At 40.4% G+C, this 24163-nt stretch overlaps 1 protein-coding gene, 1 long non-coding RNA gene and 1 other non-coding gene across 3 annotated transcripts; all 3 read left to right on the forward strand.

Annotated features, from left to right (window-relative positions):
• The first annotated feature begins 503 nt into the window (after window positions 1-503).
• RNF149 (ring finger protein 149) lies at window positions 504-18638 on the forward strand. Its single transcript, XM_042805971.1, has 7 exons — window positions 504-1027; window positions 8233-8483; window positions 11328-11396; window positions 14302-14384; window positions 14831-14927; window positions 17589-17784; window positions 18163-18638. Exons 1-7 carry the CDS (start codon window positions 568-570, stop codon window positions 18219-18221), a joined length of 1215 nt encoding a protein of 404 aa, XP_042661905.1. The 5' UTR covers window positions 504-567; the 3' UTR covers window positions 18222-18638.
• A 1603-nt stretch (window positions 18639-20241) lies between these two features.
• Window positions 20242-24100, forward strand: LOC122154725. The gene is made up of 2 exons (XR_006166780.1): window positions 20242-22615; window positions 23483-24100. It is a non-coding gene; the product is annotated as an uncharacterized LOC122154725 (long non-coding RNA).
• Window positions 20545-20660, forward strand: LOC116962666. Its single transcript, XR_004407722.1, has one exon. It is a non-coding gene; the product is annotated as a small nucleolar RNA SNORD89 (small nucleolar RNA).
• Window positions 24101-24163: the final 63 nt, after the last annotated feature.

Below are 24163 nucleotides of genomic sequence, written 5' to 3' on the forward strand. Positions count from 1 at the left end.
TCCGTTTTTTTTCCTCACACGGCACTGACCCTCTTCCCACTTCTCCCCCTCCCCTAGCCGGGCTCCCCTCGGTACAGCAGCACCGGCACTTTTTCGTACCCCAACTTTAAGCGGCTCCGTCCCGTCTCCCCGTCACTTTTCCCGGTGGTGCCCGCCCGGACACCCCCCCGACCCGACCCGACCCGACCCGACCCGAGCGGCGCCGGCGCCCGCGGGGGCGTGGCCGGCGGCGAAAGGGGCGTGGCCGGCGGCGAAGGGGGCGGGGCGCCCCTAGCGGCGCGGCAACGGCCGCTCTCCCCACCCCGGCCGCCTTCCCTTCCCCTCCCCGCCTCCCGCCGGGGCGGGGCTGCGCTTGCGCGGCCGGCGGGGCGGGGCGGGGCCGCCCGGCCTCCGCTTCGCCATTAGCCGCGGCGGCGGGCGAGCTCCGCCCGGGGCGGGCAGCGGGCGGCGGCGGCGGGGTGGGGGTTACCTGCGAGGCGCGGGGCAGAGCGGGGCGCGGCGGCGGAGCGGCCCCTTCCCGCTCTTCCTGGTCGCGCCGCGGCGGCGGCGGCGGCGGGCGGGCCGGCCATGGTGCGGCGCGCCCGGCTGGCGCTGGTGGCGGCGGCGCTGGTGGCTCTCGGGCCGCCGGTGGGTCAGGGCGCCCGGGCCCTGGAGTGGTACACGGCGTGGGTGAGCACGGCCTACGTGGAGCCCCTCAGCAACCGCACGGTGCGGGGCAACACCGAGAGCGGCCGCTACGGGGACAGCTCGCCCAAGGAGAGCGCCCAGGGCCTGGTGGGCATCCCCCGCGGCGCCTCGCCCCGCCACATGGAGGGCTGCGCCGCAGACACCGACTACGACGTGCCGCTGCCGCCCGGCGGCCGCGGGCCCCCCGAGGGCGACCCGCCGCCCTGGATCGCGCTGGTGGCCCGCGGCGGCTGCACCTTCAAGGACAAGGTCACCAACGCGGCGCGGAAGCGGGCGGCCGCCGTCGTCATTTACAACGAGGCCCGTTTCGGCAACAGCACCGTCTCCATGTCCCACCTGGGTGAGCGGGGACGGGGCTGGGCGCTCCCCGGGCTGGCGGGGGTGGGGTGTGAGGTGGGGGGGTGTTTGTGAGGGGGGCGGCTTTGTCTAACGCCGGGCCGCCTCGGTGGCGCGGGAGCGCGGCTCTGCGCGGTGAGGGGTGGCGGGGGGGGGGTGGCGAGAAGGCAGAAATCCCCGTAAAAATGGTACAGAGAGACGGGGTTTTGTTTCCTCTTCCTTTAAACCAAGCTGGGGGAAGGCCGGGACCGTCTCCTGTTTCCAAGTTACAGCCCGGGTGTCGGGGAGAAGATGCGGCGAAGCCATCGGAACGGACAGCCGTGCGGCAGGCTGCGGTCGGAGGCGGGGACACACGCACCCACACACACCCGCACACACACACACACACACACACACGGTTTCATTTAGCGCTACCTTTTTGCTTCGTACCCTCTGGCGGAATGGCCACAGCGGTGACAGGTCGGCCGCTTTCCGCAGGCTGTGCAGAAACATGCCCGGTATCCTGAAGATGCCTTCTGGTGCCTTTGAAGGCATAGCCGTAGCTGTTTGAAGACAGCTTTTGGTTCCTGCTTTATTGTAATCGCTTCATTGTCCTCTCCTGCGCAGGTCTGTAAAGGATGGGAGAGAGGGATAAGCATCAGGTAATTCTTAAACGCTTGCGAATGGGGTGGGAAAGCTGAAGCCTAGAGAAGGATGTTGAGTTGACTTGGCTTGCCTGAGCGTGCTGATGATCGGTAGCCCATGGAAGGAATCTCTGATTTCTTGCCGAGATAAGAACCCAGATGTTCTGTTGCTGCAGTCTCTGCTTGGGCAATGACACTAAAACCTTGCTGGATTTTTATGAACATGACAACGTCACATGCTTAAATCAGAAGGGGGGGAAAACCCTTTTAAAACTCTGCTATAAAATCTGATTGCATTTGTAGACTTCTCAGGACTTGGAAGGTCTTCAGAGGAGGACACAAAGCAAACTAAGTAAAAAATACTGTAAAGGTGTGTTTTGCATGGTCCTAGTACAATGAGTCTGTTAATGCCCAGGCTGTTCTTGGTAGTGAGGAAGACCAGGGACTTAGTTGAAATAGACCCTTAATGCATTTCTAAAGAAAACAAACTTGCTTTCTTTAATATAGTGAGCTGAAAATCTCGGTTAGGGAGCTGTTGCTTCATAGCACATATGGTATATTGGGCAGAAGACAAGTCTCTCTTCTTGGAATATCAAGTGGCACCAACTTGGAGGCTGGAAGCGTGGTTACTGTTCCTCTTAGCCTGCTCCATGCTTAGAAAGATCAGCCTGGCCTGTCCCTTGTGTTCTTAATCCGCTGTGAAAGTGGAGGTGGGATGCTAGGTGAGATGTACCTTTGATTTTGATCCCATGTGGTAGTTAGAGTACTCTGCTGGGTAATAATTCTTTCTTCTTTATCAGCTGTCAGGTTTTTTTCTTGCTGTCACTCTGTATTGTCCAATCAGTAAAAAATTTTTTTCTTCCCTGAGCATATTTTCCCACATTTTTCTCCATGCCCTATTGTAGCCTCTCATAAATATTATTTGCTTTTTTTGTGGAATTTCTTCCTCCTTTTTTCATCCCGCTTATTTTATCAAATTTTTTATTTTTTCTTTTCTGCTATCATATCTGTGCTGCGTAAGAACATGGGTTTATGTTCGGTGTATTCGTAGTATAGTTACATCTATCAGTCTTAGAAGTACTCCCTGACTGCTGTTTTGTTTTGGTTTTTTGGTTGTTTTTTTTTTTTTTTTTTCTTAAACTGGCAGAATGTTGCTGATAAAAGCTCTACCTATATAAAGAGTGTGATTTAGTATAGTGTATATATGCAATAATACACTTGTACTTATTTATATTGACTTTGCAAATACATGCTGGACCTCAGGATGGTTTGTATGGGGCAGGAATATAATAATACGTCACAATATAATTAGTAGGTCTGCCGGAGTCACAAATCTCTGTTTCATGGTTGAAACTTTCAAAAACGTAAATTTTCAAATCTTTCAGTGCACTTTGGGAATATAGGGAAAAATGACTGTTAGTGTTTTTAAATCTTGGATTTGTTGAAGGTGTGGGGGAAAAACAAATCTCTGGAAGACAGGCAAGGCAGTACATGGAAGGTAAAGCTGTATTTTACAGGATCCAAGTTTTCCATTCCTCTGAAGGGATTTGTGAACGGACACATGAGGAAACAAACACTGCTTCTGGGAGGACTGCTGAGAAAGTCTGGGAAATCTGCAGTGCTGTAACTAAGGAGTGGAGTTACATGCATAAGGAACATCCACTTAATGGATTTGCAGTTAGTGGCACTGAAAACAGTGTGAGAGGGATCAGTGCTTGCGGCTGGTAGAGGTGCAGCCTGAATTACGTGAAGGTGATAAAGGGGTAACTTTTCTGATCTCAGAGCTTCATCTTTTCATTCTCCTTCTGAAAAAACTGGCCTTTGAACTTTCTGGGGTGTGTGCGATGCATGTGTGCTGGTAGTGGTGGGTTTTTTAGTGTTTTTAGACATATTCCAACTTGAGTAAAAAGATTGATTCTTGATTAGGCAAAGTGATTTGCTGTAGCTGGTGTACAAGCATTTGATAAAGGACAAATATTCCAAATCCTGTCCCTTCTTCCAAAAGAAGGTTCTTCAAATACGACCACTGATGTGTCTCATGTTTTTCAGGCCTTTGCTCACTGCCCAAATTATGCTGTTCAGAATGCTGGATGACTTCCCTTCTCGAGAGAATAACAGTGAAACAACTTCACAAGTGGCTGAGGCAGTTTTTTCCGGTGGAAGATACTCATTTTACCCAAATGACTCAAGGAGTTGTACTTCAGTTACTGCATCTGAATAGTATAAACTTAAACTTCAGTTTTACAGGAATATAGACTTTGCAAGCAGTCTTAACTTTGTTCACTTCTGATGGTGGTGGTGAACTTAATATAATACAGATGCTTCAAATTCCTTTTCAGAACTGAAATAAGTATTGTATGCAAATATTAGCTAGGAGTGGGTTGTAGAGGAGTCTGGAGAGGAAAGGTGTGGAGAACAGGCTAAAGAGAGTTAGAGGCTCAGTGCTGGTTGAGAAATTAGGGGAGGCAGAGCTATATTCCAGTGTAAAGAAAAAAGGGTCTTCTGGTTCTGTATTTTTTCCTGTTATACTTCATGCTGGGCATCCAGCCATGTCTGAATCCCCTCTCAAGCTAGGATGTGATGATGCTGTTCAGAACATAAGTTTGATACATTGAAGGCTACAGAATAAAATATGATTGTGCTTGACAGAAGGGGGAAGGGAGGAAGGAGGGCTGGCTACAATAGGTTGTGTAAGGTCTGGAGCGGAGCTTTGGTACACGGCTCGTGGATTTAAGGGAAACTTGTGACTTAACTTGAATATATGACTTTGGCTACATAAAGAAAATTGTCTTTGATCTGGTGCAGTTTTTCCAAGATACACCCAACTAGTTCTTTCCTTCATTGTCATGTTTTTTTAATGCAGATATATTGAACAAAACAGATGAACGACTTTGTACTCATGGTTCTGTAAGCTCTTGCCAGCACCAAATCAACAGTTAGGGTTATTTTGGCATGTAGTTCGACTCTTTGCTACATTGCTTTCAGCAGTACTCGGGATTCTCACGTGGTACATAACCTCTGGATTACTAATGCTTTTTACCAAAAGCTTCTGGTACTGTACTGAAAGGACAGAACTGAAATCAGTGGCTTGCTTAACTCAGACAGGGACTGTGTGATGTTGAGCTGCTATGCTGTTCTGAAGAAGCAGAAGTAACTTCAAAATGCTAATACCTATTTTATATGTGAGAATGCATAGGTGTTGGAAACCTGTGTGGAAAGAGGAATGTGTACCAGTGTTGATTGCCTGACTGCTTGACTCTTCTGGTTATACGTCTTCCGTCTAGAAGCAGGTGAAATCACAACACGCACGGAGGCTTTGGTGAGATGAAGTTGGGGTAGATGGTTGAGGCAAAGCTTGCCATCGAACTGTTAGTGTACTGCTCTGCGTTTGGTAAAGATCAGAGGCATTCGTTTGGACCATGAGCTACAGAGAACTTTCAGTGTTGATTGTGGCAGTGTTAGTAGGCTGCCTGTGCTTAAATAGATCTAGGGACTGACCCTCAAGCATTTTTACCAAGGTGCTCAAAATCTGGGAGCTTTCTGGTGTTTCTCATGAGGACAAAAATTAGAGTATGGCTGCAGTTGGCTTCCAGATAATAGGAAATTATCGTTGTTATCTATAGGCATGAATGGGAATAAATGTGATAGTTTGGGATGCCTGGAATGAAGATGGGTATCTGTACTACTTTTTCCTCATCAGGAGAGTGCTGGTTTCCTTTTGCAAGACAAGACTAGCAATACTAGCAGTAAAACTGATCTTGTCATACTGGCATGAAACATACCCTGATCTTCAGAGTTCCAAATTTGCCTTCCTTTCCAGGTATCCTGAGGATCTGCCAGCTCTTGCTGCTTTATTTGGATAGTAGTGTTAAAAAAAGCATACACCAAATTTCAAATGTACCTGATTCCACTGAAACGTCTATCAAACCTAAAAAAGAAAACAAGTTTACTCTAGCAGAGTAAAAATGTGGTTGATTATTGCAAAATCAGAAAGTTATAGGAAGGCAAAGCCAACAAAGCATGCTCTCAGTAGATACTTATATGTGACACTTGGAATTATTTTATAATTTGAGGTCTCTCAGTTATGTCATAGTTGAAGCTGATGGAATCACTTAACAGCATATCAGTCTGAGAACAGAAGTCTAAAATTAGTGATGAATGAGTTAAAGCCCTTAGTCTTACAGGCTGCTCAGGGCAACTGCTTCTCTCAGACTGCTCTTGTTCCTTTTGTAATAGTGGATTGCAATTTTTTCTTCCCTGCCTTCTGTCTCATGACCTTCAAGGCCATCGTGTTTAGTTGCATGTATTTTTAATGGCAGGCTCGTCAACAAGTCTTTAGAACTGTTAAAATGCTTTTAATGGGCATTTATTTAAAAATGTATGGCATACTTCTGCTGGTTCTAAAACTAGAAGGTGTCACAGGGTCTAGGAGCCATTGCACGAAAGTATCCTGACTTCCAATTCAAGGAAATAACCAGCTGATAGTTGGACATGCTATGTGGGGTTTTAAAATACTTCTTTGTTAGAAATCATGCAGAGAACTAGATAGCAGGATTAAACTGACTCAGGATTTCAGGATTGAGGAAGGAACCTTTATTGATTGAAAAATCTAGGCTGCCTCTAATCTTGAAACTTTCTTTTCTTCCCCAAGCCTGAATAAAACCACGTAAGTCTTCCCAGCACTCCTGTACTGTTCACTAGCTATCCTTAGGCACCCCTCCTGTTATTTGTAACTCTTACAGTTAATTAAGGACATAGGACCTAATCTCCTGATTTAGGTATGTGGATAACAGTTCTCAGCAATGTGAGATAGATTTCTAAGTTCATACACTGGTTTCTTGTTAACTCCCTGTGGGATTGTGCAGGGTCAGAAAGCAAGGAGTGTTTCACACACTCGCTTCTCTAGGAGATTCATGAGTCTCTTTGTTAATGCTTTCATGCTGGTTCAGAGAGGAGAATAATATTAATTAACCAATTCTTAGTATGCTTGGACTTGTGGTGTCATGTGGATCAGCATGTTGTTGATGAATAGAACTAATTAGCAGAGCCTAGTTGCTTGTGAATTTATCTTGTTTGTCTTCAGCTTCATTGCTTTGTGCCTCCTAAGGCATCCACCAGGCAAGGCAACACGTACTGGGAGCTGGGTGAGTCGAGTGGGGTGCCTGAGGGGAAGCATGAGTTGGGCCTTTCCCCAGTGACATCTTTCTTTGTCTCTCTGCACCATCCTCAAAACTTCCAGAAGCATAGCCCTATTTGGAAAATCTACTCTTTTGCTGGGTCTGGATCTGGCAGATGGATATAATGGTTCTTACAGTAGGTGACCAAAAGTGGGATGGTTGTGTAAGGTGAAGCTGAAAAAGTATAGCTGGCACTGAGATAGGAGGGCTATGCAGCTAATAACTGGAACCTTCAGTGTTTCATCCACAGCAGGTCTGTGTTTTACGAAGGGAGAAGCGGCTATGTACAGAAGTAAAACTTCTGCAAATTCCCCTTGGCATGGTAGCAAAGTAGCCAGGTTGACGAGGTTGTCACAGCCAGAACCATCTTGGCTACTAAAGGCGTTTTTTTTTTAAATATTTTGGGCAAATAACTCTTTGTCTTAGTAGGGAGAGAGGTGGCCGAATCTGGAATGCTGTTTGGAGTTTTGAAAATTCCCACTTGATGTAATGTTATAAATTAGGCAACTATTTCTTTAGACATAGCTTCTCAGTAGTGAATCTAACACAGCCAGGAGGGAAAAGGCTTTAAGTCTTCAGTGGGAGGTCTTGTTGCAGGTGGGTAATCTTGTGAATCTAAAAAGGTAGCTGTGACATTACAGCTCTAGATTTCTGGCTAGGAAAACCCCCTCTTCTTCCTCTACTTTCTTTCTGAATCAAGCATAGTTTCACTTTTTCTCAGAGGTAGGAGTTGAAAGTAAGTGATAAAGCCATGACTTACTAAGGGTGTGTGGCAGTGTTGTTACACACAAAGTAAGAACCGTTCAAATAAAAATAGTGTAGACCAGTGAAAAGGTGTCATTTTAAGCAAGGACATTTGTTGGTAATTTATTTTGTAATATTTAGGTTAGATGTTTCTGAGACAATACTGGAGATAGTTCCAGACAAAATGGAGTAAAACTCTAGTTGCAGGGGATTGTTTTGTTTCCACTAGTCGGTCTTGGCAGTATCGTATCGGTTTTGGTGGCATTATAGTGCTTAAAGGCTTTTTTGGAATTAGGTGCTTTTTCATATGGATTTGAGTGCTTTTGAGTTCTAACGTAACAGAAAAATCCTTTGGTTTCATGTTCCCAAAAGAGTCCCAAAGTATTTCTTGACAAGTCCTTGTCATGAAGTCTCATTACATTTTGAGTATTTAGTACTGATGAATCCTTAAGTATTTTAATATTTCATAAGAGAGTTTCATAAAGTAAATAAAGGGTTCTTTACTGGTAACTTTATATCAAGTCCGCTATGCCTGAAAAAAACTCAGAAGTTTTCCCATAACTTTGCTCACTGATGTTAACTGAAGAGGCTCAAATTATCATCAACCCAGAATGCCTAAATTTTTGCTGTGATGACTGACTTTTTTCTTTTTTCCCCTCCAACAGGAACAGGAAATACAGTGGTGATAATGGTTGGCTATCCAAAAGGAATAGAGATACTGGAGCCAGTACGAAGAGGGATTCCAGTAAAAATGACTATTGTTGTTGGCACACGGCACGTGCAGGAATACATTAGTGGTCAGTCGGTTGTGTTTGTAGCCATCGCCTTCATCACCATGATGATTATATCACTTGCTTGGCTCATATTTTACTATATACAACGTTTCCTGTATACAGGATCACAGTTTGGAAACCAGGTAATAGGAGATGATGATGCTTTAGAGTATTTATCGCCTTCTCCTGTCAAATCAGTTGCCTAACTTTGCTTGTTGATTGAAGTGTTCTTGAAGATCTGTGCCTTCTTGATACTTCACTGTCTGAATGATACCCAGTAATGGTGAGGCTAATAATCAGTGTGTTAACTGACATCACAAGTTTGGCTAGTTATAATTATTGGATACTCATATGAAGTTGTGGGAAATACTTGGCTGCTTGTCAACAACTGAGTAAGTGCAGCTTCTTGTGTGATTTGTCACCTAACTTAACTTCCTTCCTTTTGACATTAGAAATTATTTTCATTCTTCAGTAATTTTCATCCTGAAAGTTCCAATTTCCGTAATCAGACTTTTTTTCTAATGGAAAGTGACCGTGGTATATTTTTTTTCTTACGACCCACAAGTAATTAGGGCTAGAATTTTTGGTTCTAAAGCTTTATGAAAACTACTTTTGATACTTGTAATCCTACCACTTCACTGTAGAGTACCGAATTGCAGCAGACTGGAAGGAGCCTGTATGGAAAGAGTCAGCTCTCATGGACTACCTGAAGAGCTGAGAGGACTGGGAAGATCAGGAAGAAATATCTGCTCCTTATTTGTTCCTTCCACATTCCTGTTCTTTGATAGGTTAAAAAAAGTCAGCGTTATTTTTTATCCCTGAGGGAAGTACTTCATCATAGACTAATTTAGGTTGAAAGGGACCTCTGGAGGCTATGTGGTTTAAACCCCTGTGCTCAGGAGAGCAATTTACATGGAGTTGTTGAGGACCTAGTCCAGCTGAGTTTTGAAGGTATTTTAGTGTGGCACTTCCCTGTGCTTTTCAGTTCTTGCAGATAGGTTAGGTTCCTTCCATGGTGATCATCAGCTCTACCATAGTTCTCTACTAACAGTGAAAAAGAACATTGCACTTGTTTTTCTTTACAAGCAGTTAGGGTTTTGTTTTGTTTGTGTTTTTTTTTTTTTTGTTTTGCTTTTAAGTCAGTTCAGAACAAAAAAAAGTTTTAAATAACTGCTTATGTGGACTTCCCCTGCCTTCTGTTTGAATATGGAGATTCTAGTTTTGGGGAGGAGGGAATAGAATTTTTGTTTATATTCATAAGCCTGAGCTCTGAGAACTTAGAGGACTTTTCTAGAAAAATACTTAATTTATTTTTTTCAGGAACTGAGGATAACACACAGGACTTCTGTATTGGTTAAACTTGCGGTCTCCTTGAAATGTTGATTCCCTAGAGCCTTTTTTACTAAGCTTTAAGTCTTAGAACTTATATTCTGAGAATGCTTTCAAGAACACAAAATTTTTGAGAGGTATTTATAGAAAAAGGGGTGTGTTTTTGTGTTGTAACAGTAGTCTGATGAAGAAAGTTGCTTCTTCCTGTTGTGCTGGTTTTCAGATAGTTCACACTAAGGGAAGTTCACATGCTTTGTAAGTAGTTTTAAGAGTGTTTTTTAGGTTGAATGTGATGTTTCCCAGGAAGATGTACTGCAAACTCTTAATATATTTTGCTATTGGACTTGTCATCTAAATGTGTATCATTAGAAGGTTATGCCACTTTCCCCAAATCTCCTTTTGAAAATGTTGTAAATATCTTAGTCAAGATACATTATTAGAAGTCTTAAAAGAATTTTGGAAACAAAAAGCCACTTTTCTAACCCAAATGTTACCTTGCTTGGCTTATTGACTCCAGTATATTTAAAACTTGGGAGTGAAGCATGACATGCTTTAAAGCAAGCTACTGTGTAGCTGTTAAGTGAAGGTAAAGACAGGTATGTTAAGATTTATTCTAACATCAGTTCAGCAGTAAAGCTTTGGAAGACCTCCTTGCTACCAAAGATGAAATGGGACCACGAAGAAACCCCTGAGCTGATACAGAAGGTGAAATTGTCACCTCCTGCTGGTTGTCTGTCCATTTCTGAGAACTTTCAGACTAATACTTTTTAACGCCATAAAAAAAAAATAAATTACAAGTTTTAATATTATGTGTTTGTAAAATGGTAGAAGTCATTACAAAGAAAAGCTGCCATTACTGTTTTTTATTCTTTTATGGTATTTCATTGGTGAGGGTTGCTGCTAGGCAGATCAACATCTGTTAATTTGGAGTGCTTAATTTCTCGCAGTAGCTAGCACTTTGTATTAGAATACAGTACAGCTTTCTTTTCTTGCTTCCCCTCTAAGCATAATTAGGACTGTTACTGTATAGAAGTCCAGTATGGTGTCTCATGTCTGTTAAGCCTTTCTTGTCATCTCCTTTGCATAATGTGTCCATTCAGTGCAAAGCTTTGTATAACATAGGAGACAGTGTTTAACTCGGGGGAAGTATTAATAGCTACAAGCAGCCTCTTGACCTGGTGGCCAGCTGTAGGCTGCCCAGCAGGATTCCACCTTCTCTCAAGCTGGTGCAAAATGTACCCTGTGCTTGCTCATGGGCTTGCCTAACTAGAAGGTCTGGTTAGGTGGCTGTTGTTTCAGCTCTGATTGCCTCTAAAGCCTACATTAGTTTCAGTTTTCCTGTGCGGGAAGGCCCTTAATGCAGGCAGTCACGATAACAAGGCTGCTAGGTATGTGTCAGCTTGGTCTGCATAGTTCTGCACCAGTTGAGTTCATTCTGAGAGCTGTACACTTACAGATAAAATGATTGCTGCTGTGCCCGGAGAATGTAAAACTTGCAGTTTTTCAGCATCTGGTGGCTGGAAGTATTTTGTAAACAAAGTAGTTAGCCAGAGATGAATTTTTTTAGATGTGTTCAGAAGACCTGGTAATCCACAGGGAAAATATTTAAAAGCTTTGAAATGTAACTCATGTACTAATACTTAAAATCTTTATTCAAGGGACATAGGAAAGAAACAAAGAAAGCGATCAGCCAGCTTCAGCTGCATACAGTGAAACGTGGAGAAAAGGTAATTCAGTGGCTCTGGTCATTGCTGTATGATTTAAAAACTGTTGTAATGTCTTTATAGAAATTACACTAAAATTCTTACAACGTAATTTCAGTGGCTACAGTTTTAGGCTCATTTGAGGGCCTTTACATAGAAGGCAGAATTTAAAATTGAAGAGTCAGATTTGAACTAATGAGATTTAAGGCTGTTTTGTGGCAAACAATAGCTGCTTACACAAAATGTTGCAGGAGACTACAGGGCTGATACTGTAAAGATGAGGAAGCACTTGAAAACATCAACACGTAGATTGCAAAATACTTCCTAAGACATATTGATTGCACAGTTCTTACAGCTGATGTAATGTTTTGCTTTCTTAAAAGAACATCCATCTTTTTATTGATCAGAGGGCCTTAGAAATCTAAAAAGCTTTGAAAAATGAAACACTTGTTTCATCTTTTGGCATGCAGTACATAAAGGAACTGTATAGACTTATTTGAAGCATAAATTTTTTAGAAGTACATTTCTATGTATTAAAATAAAGCTATTCTGAAAATTAAAACAGCTTTCAAAAAGTTAGCTTTGACAGCATATGGACTAAACTTATAACTGTATTAGAATAACTGAAGTAGGAAAAGACAAAGTTTTGAAAGAAAATATTATTTTAGTCAGAATTTCAGGCAGCTCTGATCCTAGATGCTAAATGAGCTTCTGACTAGATTTCTGCTACTACCTGGCATTTTTTCCCCCACCCTTGTCTTACTTGATTAGTTTTTACTTAAGGACTGATTTGCTCAGAGATGAAAAACAGGGATTAGTTTTTTTTTAAAATCTATTAATAAAATTGAGGTGAGAAAGATCATTTCTGTGTAAAAACTTTAAAAGCTGTTGTTCAACAGAAGCTGTTCAGCTCAGGTCACATGCTACAGAGAATATATTCTTCATTTGCTAAATCAGTTTAGAAATTTAAAAAATAACAACCAACCAAACAAAAACAAAAAAAACCCCCAAACCTTACCAAAACCAAAAACTGTCTTTGAACATGCCTTTTTAACTCTTATGCATTCAGTATGTTTAAGTAGCATTTTAAAACTATTTGTTACTTCTAACTGTATTCTAAATTCCATCAAAAAGTAATTATTTCAAGCTGTGAACAGAGGGATATTGTTCATATAATGATGAGATCAGAGATCAAGAAGGATGGAATTGAACCAAAACTTGTATGAAGTAGTATCAAAGCATAACATGGGCACAGGAATAAATGTATTTGAAAGGGTCATGATGAAACCTATGGTGAGAACCAGAAGGAAGATGTTAATTGCTTTTAAGTTGATGTTCAGTAAACCTCTAAAAAGGATTTGTATTGTGAAACTTTTGCACTGTGCCAGGTAGCTTCTTCCCATTGATACACCCTTGACTAAAATAAATAAAGATGTTATACAGTATGCTGATGGTAACTATGAATGTTGTGTTAGATAAGGAGAATGAAATAAGATTAAAATATATTAAAACAGTTTTTCTGCTTGGTAAATCTTACCTTACAGTTTGCTGATAGTAGGCTGATTCAAATCAAATTTATGTAACTTCACTTCCAAATAAATTTACATTAGTTTCATGAACTAATGTAAATTTATCTGGAAATAGTCCTGTCTACTATGTAAATGTACATTTTTTTTTTCTTTAAATATTTCGGCCATTTAAAAGAGTATATTTATTTTATTGTGACACAGTACAGTCTTTCATTATCATTTCACTTGGGGTTGAGGTATTTAACTAAAAATAGGTCAATATTTTAAAAGTGTGTTCGCTGTCATGTAGATCTTTCCTGAGAAGCTTATGGGATTATTGTAAAATGGACACTCATTTGAGTATGTGCCACATAGGGTGTGCTTGGATTTTTGCGTCTTGTACAGAATAAAAAAATATTCGTTAAAGAATAAGTACTTGTCTGAAATTTACTTAGGTAAATTTGATTACTTAATTTGATTTACTTAGGAATTTTATACATTAATTATGTGAATTGATAACATGAAAAGGAGGGGAAAAACTTGCCTTGAAATTTGAAAGTTTGCTTGCAGTACTAATTAATTTTAGTGTTTGTGGTAATGAAATTGAAGTCCTTCAGTAAGCAGTAAACAAAATAATTTTGTGGGGGTTGAAAGAAAAGAAGTTGGACCACTGTCCCTTCCTCTAATACTTATGTTTTATACAACTCAATTAACATTGAATTACTTCTCTTGCATCTGGAGATATCCATCATATTTGCATTGTAAGTATAAGCATGACTTCAAGAAGACAGTAAGACCCATTAGGAAAGGTATTTAACCCTTAGAAAGAAACAAATTGAGGTGGGGAAATACTGTATTTCAACATTCTCTCTAGTGTGAGCTTGGAGAAAAGTTTTTTAAAACCATCCCAAATTGAATACTTCAATTCTTTGCTAGCTACCAAGGTATATCTGCTAGCATGTAGTAGAAAAAAAAATGTAGGGAAGAAGGGGCTTGCTGTATTCAACCCCAAGCATCTCTTCCCGTGTAAGCACATGAAAGTCTTTGGGACCATCAGTTAAGAGGTAGATTGTGTGCTTTCATCTGTGCTGACCTAATTTAAAATTTCTTCATTTTATAGTTATTTTAAACTGGCTTTGCTTATGAGAGCACAGTAAAATTTCAGTGTTTGAGACTTCACAAATTACTTAAGGTACCACATGCAGGTATTTAAATTAGAAAAACCCAGGTCTGGCTGCTTCTAGTATTTGGTATCACTTGATCAAATCACCTCTTGATAGGATCTCAAATTAAGTGAAGGGGAGATTTTTACTTGCTAAACCATTTTTTACATCTTACGTTCTGTGAAGCTAGCTATTACACAAAGCTTGTTCTGCAATGAAATACGGATGTAATGCATTTAAATGTGTTGTCATATTTAGGGTTTAGATGTTGATGTGGAAAACTGTGCTGTGTGCATTGAGAACTATAAACTGAAAGACACTGTCCGAATTCTGCCATGCAAGTAAGTTGCCATAATTTTTTTTCTGCTTTCATATGTTTTGCTTAAGAAATATTTGATGGGCTTTCTGAAACTCTGGTGGCAGAACTGAAGCTGTGCCACTTGTATGGCATGTTACGCGTTGAAGGGCACTGGGAGACCATGTAGTACTTCATATCTATGCAGGAAAAAGGAGCAACTGGGAGAAGTATAGGAGTAAAGTAATGCTTTACTAAGTCAGGACTGTACACTGTTGAACTGGTAACTGTGGTGTTCTTGTAACATCTCTTAGTTCAGAAAGCTAGCGTGAAGGAAGATGCTTCCAGACCTGTCTGTCCTAGTAAATTAAGCAGTACCTGATTGTCAATGTTATAAGGGAATGGGTTTATTTTTTAGTGTAGTACCTTGCACACTGAAAGAATAGTGTGTGGCTTTCATGATAAGTGCTAAAAGGCGTTTCTTTTCTTTAGGCACATCTTCCATAGAACGTGCATTGACCCTTGGCTTTTGGACCACCGGACTTGTCCAATGTGTAAACTAGATGTTATCAAAGCTTTGGGATACTGGGTATGTTGCACACTTACTTTAATCTTCAAGTAGAAGTACAGTGCAGGAGACAAGATTTCATGTAACTGGTCAGAATGAGAACGGTTGTTACTTGCTGAGACTGAAGAAGCTGGGCAAAGATGCAAGAGTAATTGAGTGAGAACCAGAAAAATAAGGGAATTTAATGGGTAAGAGCTTAAACAGTGTATCGAGCAGCTTATGAATCCTCTGCGTACCCTTTGGTGATAACCAATTTTTTTTGTGTCTCCAGCTGATGATAGGAGGAAAGTTAAAGCAGAGGTGAGGCAGTTTGCCCAAACTGCAAAGATATAACTTAATTCAGTAGATCTACAGCATATATTTGGTCATCTTGAGAACTGCAATTCAAAGGAAGAAATTACAGTTTTTCCATCTTGAGTGTTTGTGTACTTCCATATATGCCCAGTGTTATCCCTGTAAATGAGCCAGTACTTAGAACCTTCCTGAAGACATTCACCAGAAATTGGTTAAGTAGAGAAAATGATGTGCTCTCATTTCTTTCTGACAGCACCAGAAAAGAGAGATGAAGACACATGCGGTAGGTTACTCGGTCACTGTTAATAAATAGTCTTTGAGTTCCACTAAAATGGCACAGGCATGAATGTACCTCTTTCCTACTGATCTACAGGGATCTTCAAAAAATAGGGGTGTTCCTTGATTTCAGGGGCCTTCCTTTATAGACTAGGTCTGCGTTTTGCCTAGCTTTTCTCTTACTTCGTGGCAGAGACTTAGCAGATCTATAGAAGACTCTTATGAACTACTTTTTTGTTTTGTCAAAGGTGGCAGTACTCTTGCTATGTAATACATCTACCAGATTGTGGCGCTTCTGTGTATTAAGTCAGACTTTACCCAAGAGTTGCAATCTTTTTATTGTGTGAAATAGCTATTATTACTTTAATATTGCTAATGTTAGCAGATTATTTTTTGTTCACTTTCAATTCTTGGAGTTGATGTAACTTGTATTACATGCAGAAGGATATATCCTTTTGTAAACTGGCTGAAAACTGACATACTAGAACCTTCAGAACACTTTTCCCTGAATTCGTGCTGTTGCAGAGGATACTGATACCATGTCTAACGTGGAGGAGTAATACCTTCTGTGCTTATTAAGCAAAATGAATGCTGGAAAGCAGATTGAATGGGATTATATTAAATACAGAAGCCTAGGGTTTTTTTCTAATGGAATGGAGGATGTGTCCTGCTTACGCATCAATCGTTCAAGTCCAACTGAAGCTAATAATGTGGAAAATCATTCAGTGTGGGGTTTTTTTCTATCTTAGTTTTTAGCCCGATCCAGGTTGCCCAACCTAGTTTGTAGTGTGATTGTGTGAATTTTAGTGATGTAAGGAAAAAAAAGTGCGAAGAGCAAGGCAGCTTCTGTCAGCAGTATGCTCGCTGAATGACAGAACTGCAGACAAGAATGTGCAGCCTTATTATAGAAATTTACTAAATGTTCTGCAAAGAGGCTGAAAGCTTAGCTTAGTTTTATGGAGAACAAATACTTGATGTTTCAAAATGTTTAAAGGCTCAAAGTAGAAAGAAGGCACTAAGTCCTATTACCTAGCTTTTCTTTCATAAAGAGTGGACTTTAGTGGTCTAGTTCTGCATCATGCTATTTCTTACGAGAAAAAGAACTGCAGTTCCACATTTCTGACAGATTTAGTAGAGCCTTGTTGAATCTTGTAGTTTCAGTGCTTATTTAACTGCCTAAGTTTTGGAAACCAAAATTGTTAATGCCCCCTGCCCACACAGGTAGAGATTAGCATCACATGTGTCTTAACTTGTGTTCAACTGTAGCAGTTCTATAGCTTATTGAAATTCAGTACCTTTTAAAATATGCTGCTTTGATGCTAAAGAAAGAATCGGCCTAGAATTTCTTAAATCTGAAGATGGGCCTTTGCTAATTGTTTGAGGAAGGGAAAAATACTTGTTATGAAGCCCACAGTATAGCTACTTGTTCTGCAGTATACTTACTTATGTATAAATAGCATCAGCATATCAGTGGCTTAGTGGAGGTAGTTTGTTTAATTTTAGGAACAAAGCTGTGCATGTAGGACTTTATCTGATCCATTCTGAAAGTTAATTCAAAGTTCATGCTATACAATAGGTGAAATAAATTCCTTCGCCTGGGCAGCAGGTGTTTTATTCCTGAAAAGTGACAAGCCAGTGTATTTGCATTTTTGAAACAGACTTAGCTAGGCTGGAGGTAGAGGAGGAGGGAAGTTGGCTCTGTCAAATGTTGGCTTGCCCTACTACTATAATGGAAAAACAGAGGCCTCCACAAACTCAGAGGATCAGTAGGTTTGCTCAGTGAAGACTCTCCTATGTGCTGAGCCTGCTGCTAACCAGACTGCAGCAATACTGCTGCTTCAGTGTTGAAATACTCAATTCGAAAGGCTGGCTGGGTCGAGGACTCCTATTGCTGCTCTTGCTTTTGAAAAACTGGCTTTTCTTTTGCTTGGCTTTGTTTTTTTGCAGTCAGACAATAGCATTGAAAGCAGACGCTGCTCAACACCGTACCCATGAGTGCATAGATAATAGGCAAAAAAAAAATACTTTTTTTCCAATAAGGTGAGGTTACAAAGTGGTAACATGGAGGAATGTTGTTGCCTAATGGTAGACAAAATATATCTCATTTTGAAGGGGGACCCTGAAGATGTACTTGAAGTTCCAATACCTGAATCAATAAGTGGCAGCGTTTCAGTCGGAAGTCTGAGTATTGCTTTACAAGATGACGACAGAAATGAACTAAGCGAATTGTCAGCTTCCTCCACTAATGAGTCTGTATTGCAGTGTACCAGTTTAAAAGAGGACGCAGGTGAAACCACAGCATTACTTGGTAAGTAATAAGTTAGTTGGTCACTTGACAATCCTTAACGCCATTCATTGCATTAGAAGCAGCCATTCTCTAGATGATGTTAGCAGTGTCAGTATTGCAGTGTGGACCAGACTGAGCAGTGTCACTTACTACTGATGTTCAAAAAATACAGGCAGGTAAATTTTGAGATAATTCTATCGAGCTGAATTAAAATGTTTTTTTTGGGGGGGGAGGGGAAAGATGTAAACAGTGTCTTAGGAGGATTATTTACCCAGAGAATCTTGAGAACCTTAGGTTTATATGAATATTAAATTTGTTGCCACGGTTTGGATTAATGTAACAAAATATATTAAAATGATAAAACAACAAACAATTTTTCTTCTAATTCCTGACTTCTAGATGTGGATGTCAGTAATAACCGGCATGGAGAACATCTATCTAATGGAAATTCCCACTGAACTGCTTCATGGAAGATATCTTGAATAGACTGTTGAAGAACTATTATTTTTTATTTAATTAGTATGGACTTTTGTCTAGTTAATGGAAAAAATAACAATGTAAATTATTTTACCTTTCAAACTTTTCTAGCTGGTGTTCCAAAAGGGCTAATAACTAAGAATTTTGTACGCAGGAGGATTTTATAAAATCTCCTCTGGATGTCTCATCCTAAAAAAAGATGCAATAACCCTTTTTCTGTAAGCATTGTTACAATGTCATTGTGTTCCAGAGGGCTGTAACAAAGATGAAGACTAGGCAGTGAAAACAATGTAGAATGTCTAATGGATAAATAGTTTGGATGCACTATTTACATTCAGTATGTACACATGGAGAACACTTACAAGACTACAACTATTAAAATGTTCTGAAAGTTCTGATCTGTTGTAATTGGAGATGGATATTCTTAGAAAAGACGTAATCTAACCTTGAAGGAATCAAATAACTTCATGGATATGTTGCATATACTTTTTTTGAGATGAAAAAATTGCTTGTTGCAACTTTCCTTACATGTAACAAATACTAATTTGATCTTGTAACGTGTTCTGCTCAGAGTGGATGCTGAGAGGAAAGGAGACTTTCTCCACCTTGCTAGCTTTTTATACTGAATTTGGCAGTAATAGGTTGTGCTAAGTAGTCTTCACGTGCTGAGCATGTAGACTTATTTAGGTATATGCACACTGGTTACCTCTTTCAATCTTAAACTCAGTAGAACAGAGGTAAAGGGCTAATTATGGCTAAAATATATTTATTAGTCTATTTATAAGAATTTACTTAATTCCTTCTTACTCCTATTCCCATCCTGTCCCACTTAGTTATGTACAAACTGAAACTGTTTCTTAGGATCTACAGAGTTTGGGTTTGGTTTGGTTTTTCTTTTTCTTTGCATAGAGATGCTGGAATTCTCTTGGTTATTCCACATTAGGAGTTTTGAGTGGGTTTGCCACTACCTTTTATTCCTTTCTTCTAGATTAGCAGTATTGTGCCTTATAGTAAAACACTTAAGAAACCTGAAGCATCTGAGAGTAAATATAAACCCTGGCATCTCCCATTATGACCTCTTATTCAAATATTTATATACTGTAAGTGGTATAAGGAATTGCTAAACTGTTTTGTAAAGAAATATGTATATTTAAAACATTACTTAAGGGTGTTAAGTGAATTGTTTAGGATTTTAGCACTGTCATGTTATAAATAATATGCTACGTTCCTCAGTTTTCTTTTGTAAAGCTGTTACTACATGTTGCTTAAAACAGTGTCTTTTACTAGACATTTGTTTTAGAATGCATTTTGTTTTTAAAATGTATATTTGGAATGTTTTTAAGAAAATATGCAATTCTTTTTTCTATCTTATCTTGAGCTTCGATAGAAGCAATAACTTCTTAATTTTAGAATGAATGTTCCAGAAATGACAGAGGTTTTAGCTGGGGAAATATAATCTGAATTTCTACTTTGCAGAGCAGATGTTTCACCCTAAATTTCCTTCAAAAAAATTCCTTTTAATGCCTACTTTAAAAGAAAAATCTGCCTATTCCCTGTAGGAATGTAACTTTTAGGCTACTGGAAAATTGTCAGGTTGTAGTTCTGATGTCACCAGCAGGTGCAAGTTTTTGTGATGCCTTTATCTTACAAGAAGCACATGAGAATGGAATATGACTGACCAACCATCTCCAAAACTGAGCAAATAAAAAAAATAACCCACAACTAAACCAAACAATGTGTAGGGACATTTATGTCTCCAGAAGAAGCTTATCAACACTTCCAGAACTGCCTTTTTAACCATCTCTTCAATATTAAAAACTAAGTCTTCTCCCTCTTCCTTAACACAAAACTGAACATTGATGTAGTAAATGTTGAGAGGGTTTAAACTCTAGCTCAAGGAGGAACCAAAAGGCGTCAAGAGAAGTCTTGTCAGTCTGTGGATTGTGTCTTGCTGATGCCTGCAGCGCAATATTCATGTTGGAGAGGAGAAATGTGGTAAGTACTTCAGCTTTTATTATCGTATCAATAAAACCAAAAGCTTTTCTTAATCAAAGCTGAGATCTGGCGGAAGGCTGGAAGAAGAGCTAAAGGACTTGCAAACTGAAAAGTGTGCTTATAAAATCTGAAGTGTACTGACTTAGAAAAATACCCAAGTATGAAGATTCCTGGTGTGTGTTTCATGCTGGCGCTCTATTACCTGTTTCATTTCAACCTTTAACAAGAGTAGTTACAGTTGTTTCATTTGAGTTGGTTTGCACATAATTCCTCTTTGATATGGTTAGGCCTTGTAAGGCCAGCTGTCCTGCTGAGGAATGATGACAAAAAAAGGCCGAATTGCAGTGCTTCCAGCAAGCAGTTTGCTCTCCTTGGAAGCACGATGACAAAAATAATCCGAAGCGAATCGTTAGTCTGACCTCAGTCAAAACACTGGCATGCATTAGCAAAAAGATGATAGAGAGTAAAGGACAGGAAAGAGACAATCTAGGGAGCTTAGAACAGTAACAAGAGGATTAGAAACGAGTGTGTGACTTACTGTTATAGTTCATCTAATATGTAACTTTTAGAGTAAACAGTTGTAGGCAGTGATAGGTAAATCAGGTTCCCAGACTTTGCTGATCTGGACCTACTATGCTGCTTCAAACTGGTATTTCTAGTTTCTATCACGTTATGTACCAAAAACTTACATGAAGGTCAGAACTAATGAGTGTTTTCTTCCCCCCCATAAAGGTTATTGCAGGATAGGTTCCTTGTGACTCCCCTACCTTTTGGAGAATCTTTAATGTACCTCTTCTGCTTACGCTAGGGCCCTGCCTAATGTGGGAGCTGATACTCTAGGTGGTGTGGGTTCCTTCTGCCCCCCCTCCTGCCCTGATCTCTTTTCTCTCCCTAGCTGCACATCTTCACTAAAACATGCAGGAACTTGTCTTGCAGGCCTCTGTCCCTGTGTCAGATTTTGCTGTAAGCAGGCAGAGGGTTTATTAGGAGAGGCATTCGTGCGGTCTGATTATACGAAGCTGAAGCACAGTGCCCACGTGAAGTGGACAGCCCCCCAATGGTGATGTTGAACAAATCAGTTGGGGAAGAATCCCTAGCACAACTAGGGGCTTTTATGGTAGAACAAGTCTTGTTAGTATTGTGTTCAGTGCTTTGGCTTTGTTAGTTCTGGTGTTACTGTCAGGGAGAAAATTTTTTAAAGTGAAAGTGATTTTTAAAAAGGAACTGTGAACATGTCAAAATAGACTGGTGTTTAAAGCAACAACTACAGGCCTCTCTTTGTTCAGAAATTTTAGAAATTTTATAGTAAATAACTAAAACTTTCAGACTTTATAGCAAGCGAAAATGAGCGGTAGACGTTTCAGGTCTAAAGGCATGTTAATAGTTTAATTACCTGCAGTACCAATTTAACTAGAAAGTTTGGATTTCCTTTTACTAATGACCCCTAGAATAGATTCTTCTTTGGCTCTGAGCAATGCTTGGAGGAGATTCTTTGCATGTACTAGAGAAGTTTGATTAGATAGCAGTAAACCCTTCCCCCTGCTGCTTACACCCCCCATCCCCCCTGCCCCCTGAGTATGTGAATGTCGCCTGGTAACCTGTTGCCAGTAATTAGTGCTGGATTCTGGAGGTGTGCCAGAGGAGTTGTGGGACAATTTAACTACAGTGAGAATGCTTTTAATCCATGCTGATTTAATAAATTGGGCACCGGTATATTCCTGCCAAAGTTGCGCTGTTACACTTTGGGAATTCTGGTCCTGTGCCAGGTTGTAACCAGCATGGAGAAACACCATTGCAAAAACTGTCAAACGTGGAAAGGCTTTTTTTTTTTTTTTTTTTTTTTTTTTTTAAATCACTTCTTGATTCAGGAATGATCATCCAGTTTTTCTGCCTGGCCTGCTGAGCTTTCTGCAAGGCTGGCCAGCAGTATTTGTCCGGAGAGGAGAGCAGCAAGCGCGTAGCAATGGTTACCCCCTGTCCTGGGCCCTGTGGTTCAGGGGGTGTCTGAGGCAGAGGCAGTATCTACACTTGCCCGTTTTGATGAGCTCCATCAAAAGCAAAAGGTGTTGGTTTTACTTTATGATGGCAACAGATAGGACACAACAGGTTGGGCTGATTATTTAGCTGCCCCATAAAAGCAGACTTCTTTTGTCTAGGCATGCAACTACGGTTAGCGATACCAGCTGAACTTTGAAGTATACAGCAGTAGGTTAAGAATGGCATTCTGAATTTGTGGAATACTTTTTCAGTTGTTGCCATAAAAACATGGTTTTATTACACATCAGCATCCCAAGTGTTGGTAAAACTGAGAACTCCTGCTCAGCAGAGCCTTTAGCATTCTGAATCAAGCCAGTAACGATGATGATGTGGCAATGGCGAGGTGGGTGTTTGGGGGTTTTGTTTGCTTTTTAGATGGGTTTTTTTGGGGGTGTTCTTTTGGGTTTGGGTTGTTTTTTTGGTTTTGTTTTGTTTTTTTTTGAGTGGAAAGGATGCATGTGTAGTTTTCATTGGTTTGGTGTTCAGCACTTGTCATTGAATGCAGTGTTTCTGTGCTGGATGATACTGAGATCTATAAGATGCTGATACTGAAGTCTATAAGAACGTACTGACCCTGCCGCTCTACAAAGAGAGCTGAAACTGAGATCTAGTAGAGTCATCAGCTGCCAATATCTCATCAGGTTAAACTGGAGGGGATGGAGTTGTTGGTGTTGGATGCTGGGTGAATCATATTGTGTTGGCAGGTTGACAAGAGACTGTTCTCTTCTGTGTGTCTCCCTTAAGCCACCGGGCTGGGTGAGACTTCGCGCAGTGGCTGGAGCCAATGAAATAGCTTGCTGTTACTAGAAGAGAAAGAGTGGTCCTTTCTGGTTTTTGTTTTCTGCTCTGTGTACTTTGTTCTCTCACATTCAGCTTAAGAGTATGTGATGAAGTAATTAAATTTAAGTGGAAGAAAATTAAATTTATCAAAGCTGTATTTTGACAAGTTAGGAAACTGAATATCCTTACTGTGCAATTAACTGACTTGGAGCTGGGCTAAGGTGAGGAAGGGTTGTGCTGCAGGAGGGAAGAAGGTCTCTCCCCTTGACTAAGTTGGAGATGCAGTTTTACAGTAGCGCCATGGTGAATTAAAATTCCTAAAACGGAAGATGGCAACAGCGTTTTTGTTAACCAGAATAGCTGTAAAAATTGTAACATGTCTTCTGTCCTTGCGAATCATCTTTACTAGCTGTACTGTTTTCTCTCATAGGTGATATGTGAAGATTTGGGAATTGGAATTGTAGATTAAACATGCACAAAGCAAGCTGAAGGCTGTTGTTTTTGTTCAGTATGGGTCCTGATCTCTCTCCTCAGATATCCTGCTGTATTGCAAAACTTGATTTGAGAGTTTTAAAAGTAGAACGTCTCTCTAATTGCATGTGTTTGTGTGAAGAATGCAATGCCTGGAAACTGTCCGTTATACTTCCATTGGATCTGAAACTACTTTTCACCATCTGAAACATGGTAACGATACTGCATTTTAAAACGAGCTTATCCTTCTTAATTCAGAAGAGCAAAATAATTTGAGTTTTCATCATTCTTTTAGTCTGAAGCTTAAGTCCAAAGCTTTGAAGCCAGTTACTTCTATGATAAACATAACTGCAGAGCACCATTTGAAGTTGCTAGTCTGTCTCAGCAACTACTTGCAATCGACTGTCTCTTATGGTAACCTTGTTCTAACTTGGTTGCATTGTTTGGATTAAGCACTGGGCTATGTCTTTTCCATTGTATATGTACAACTGTAAGAATGTCAAGTTATCCATTGTTGTAATTTAATGGTTAAAAGCTCAAATTCCGTAATAAATTATACAGATCTTTTAAAAAGCAATGTCTGAAAAGCTTGAGGGTTTTTTCTTTACTACACTTACATAAAAGGATCTGAGACACACAG

This window comes from Tyto alba, unplaced genomic scaffold (genome assembly GCF_018691265.1).
Source record: "Tyto alba isolate M040663 unplaced genomic scaffold, T.alba_DEE_v4.0 Super-Scaffold_45, whole genome shotgun sequence".
Classification (NCBI taxonomy): domain Eukaryota; kingdom Metazoa; phylum Chordata; class Aves; order Strigiformes; family Tytonidae; genus Tyto; species Tyto alba.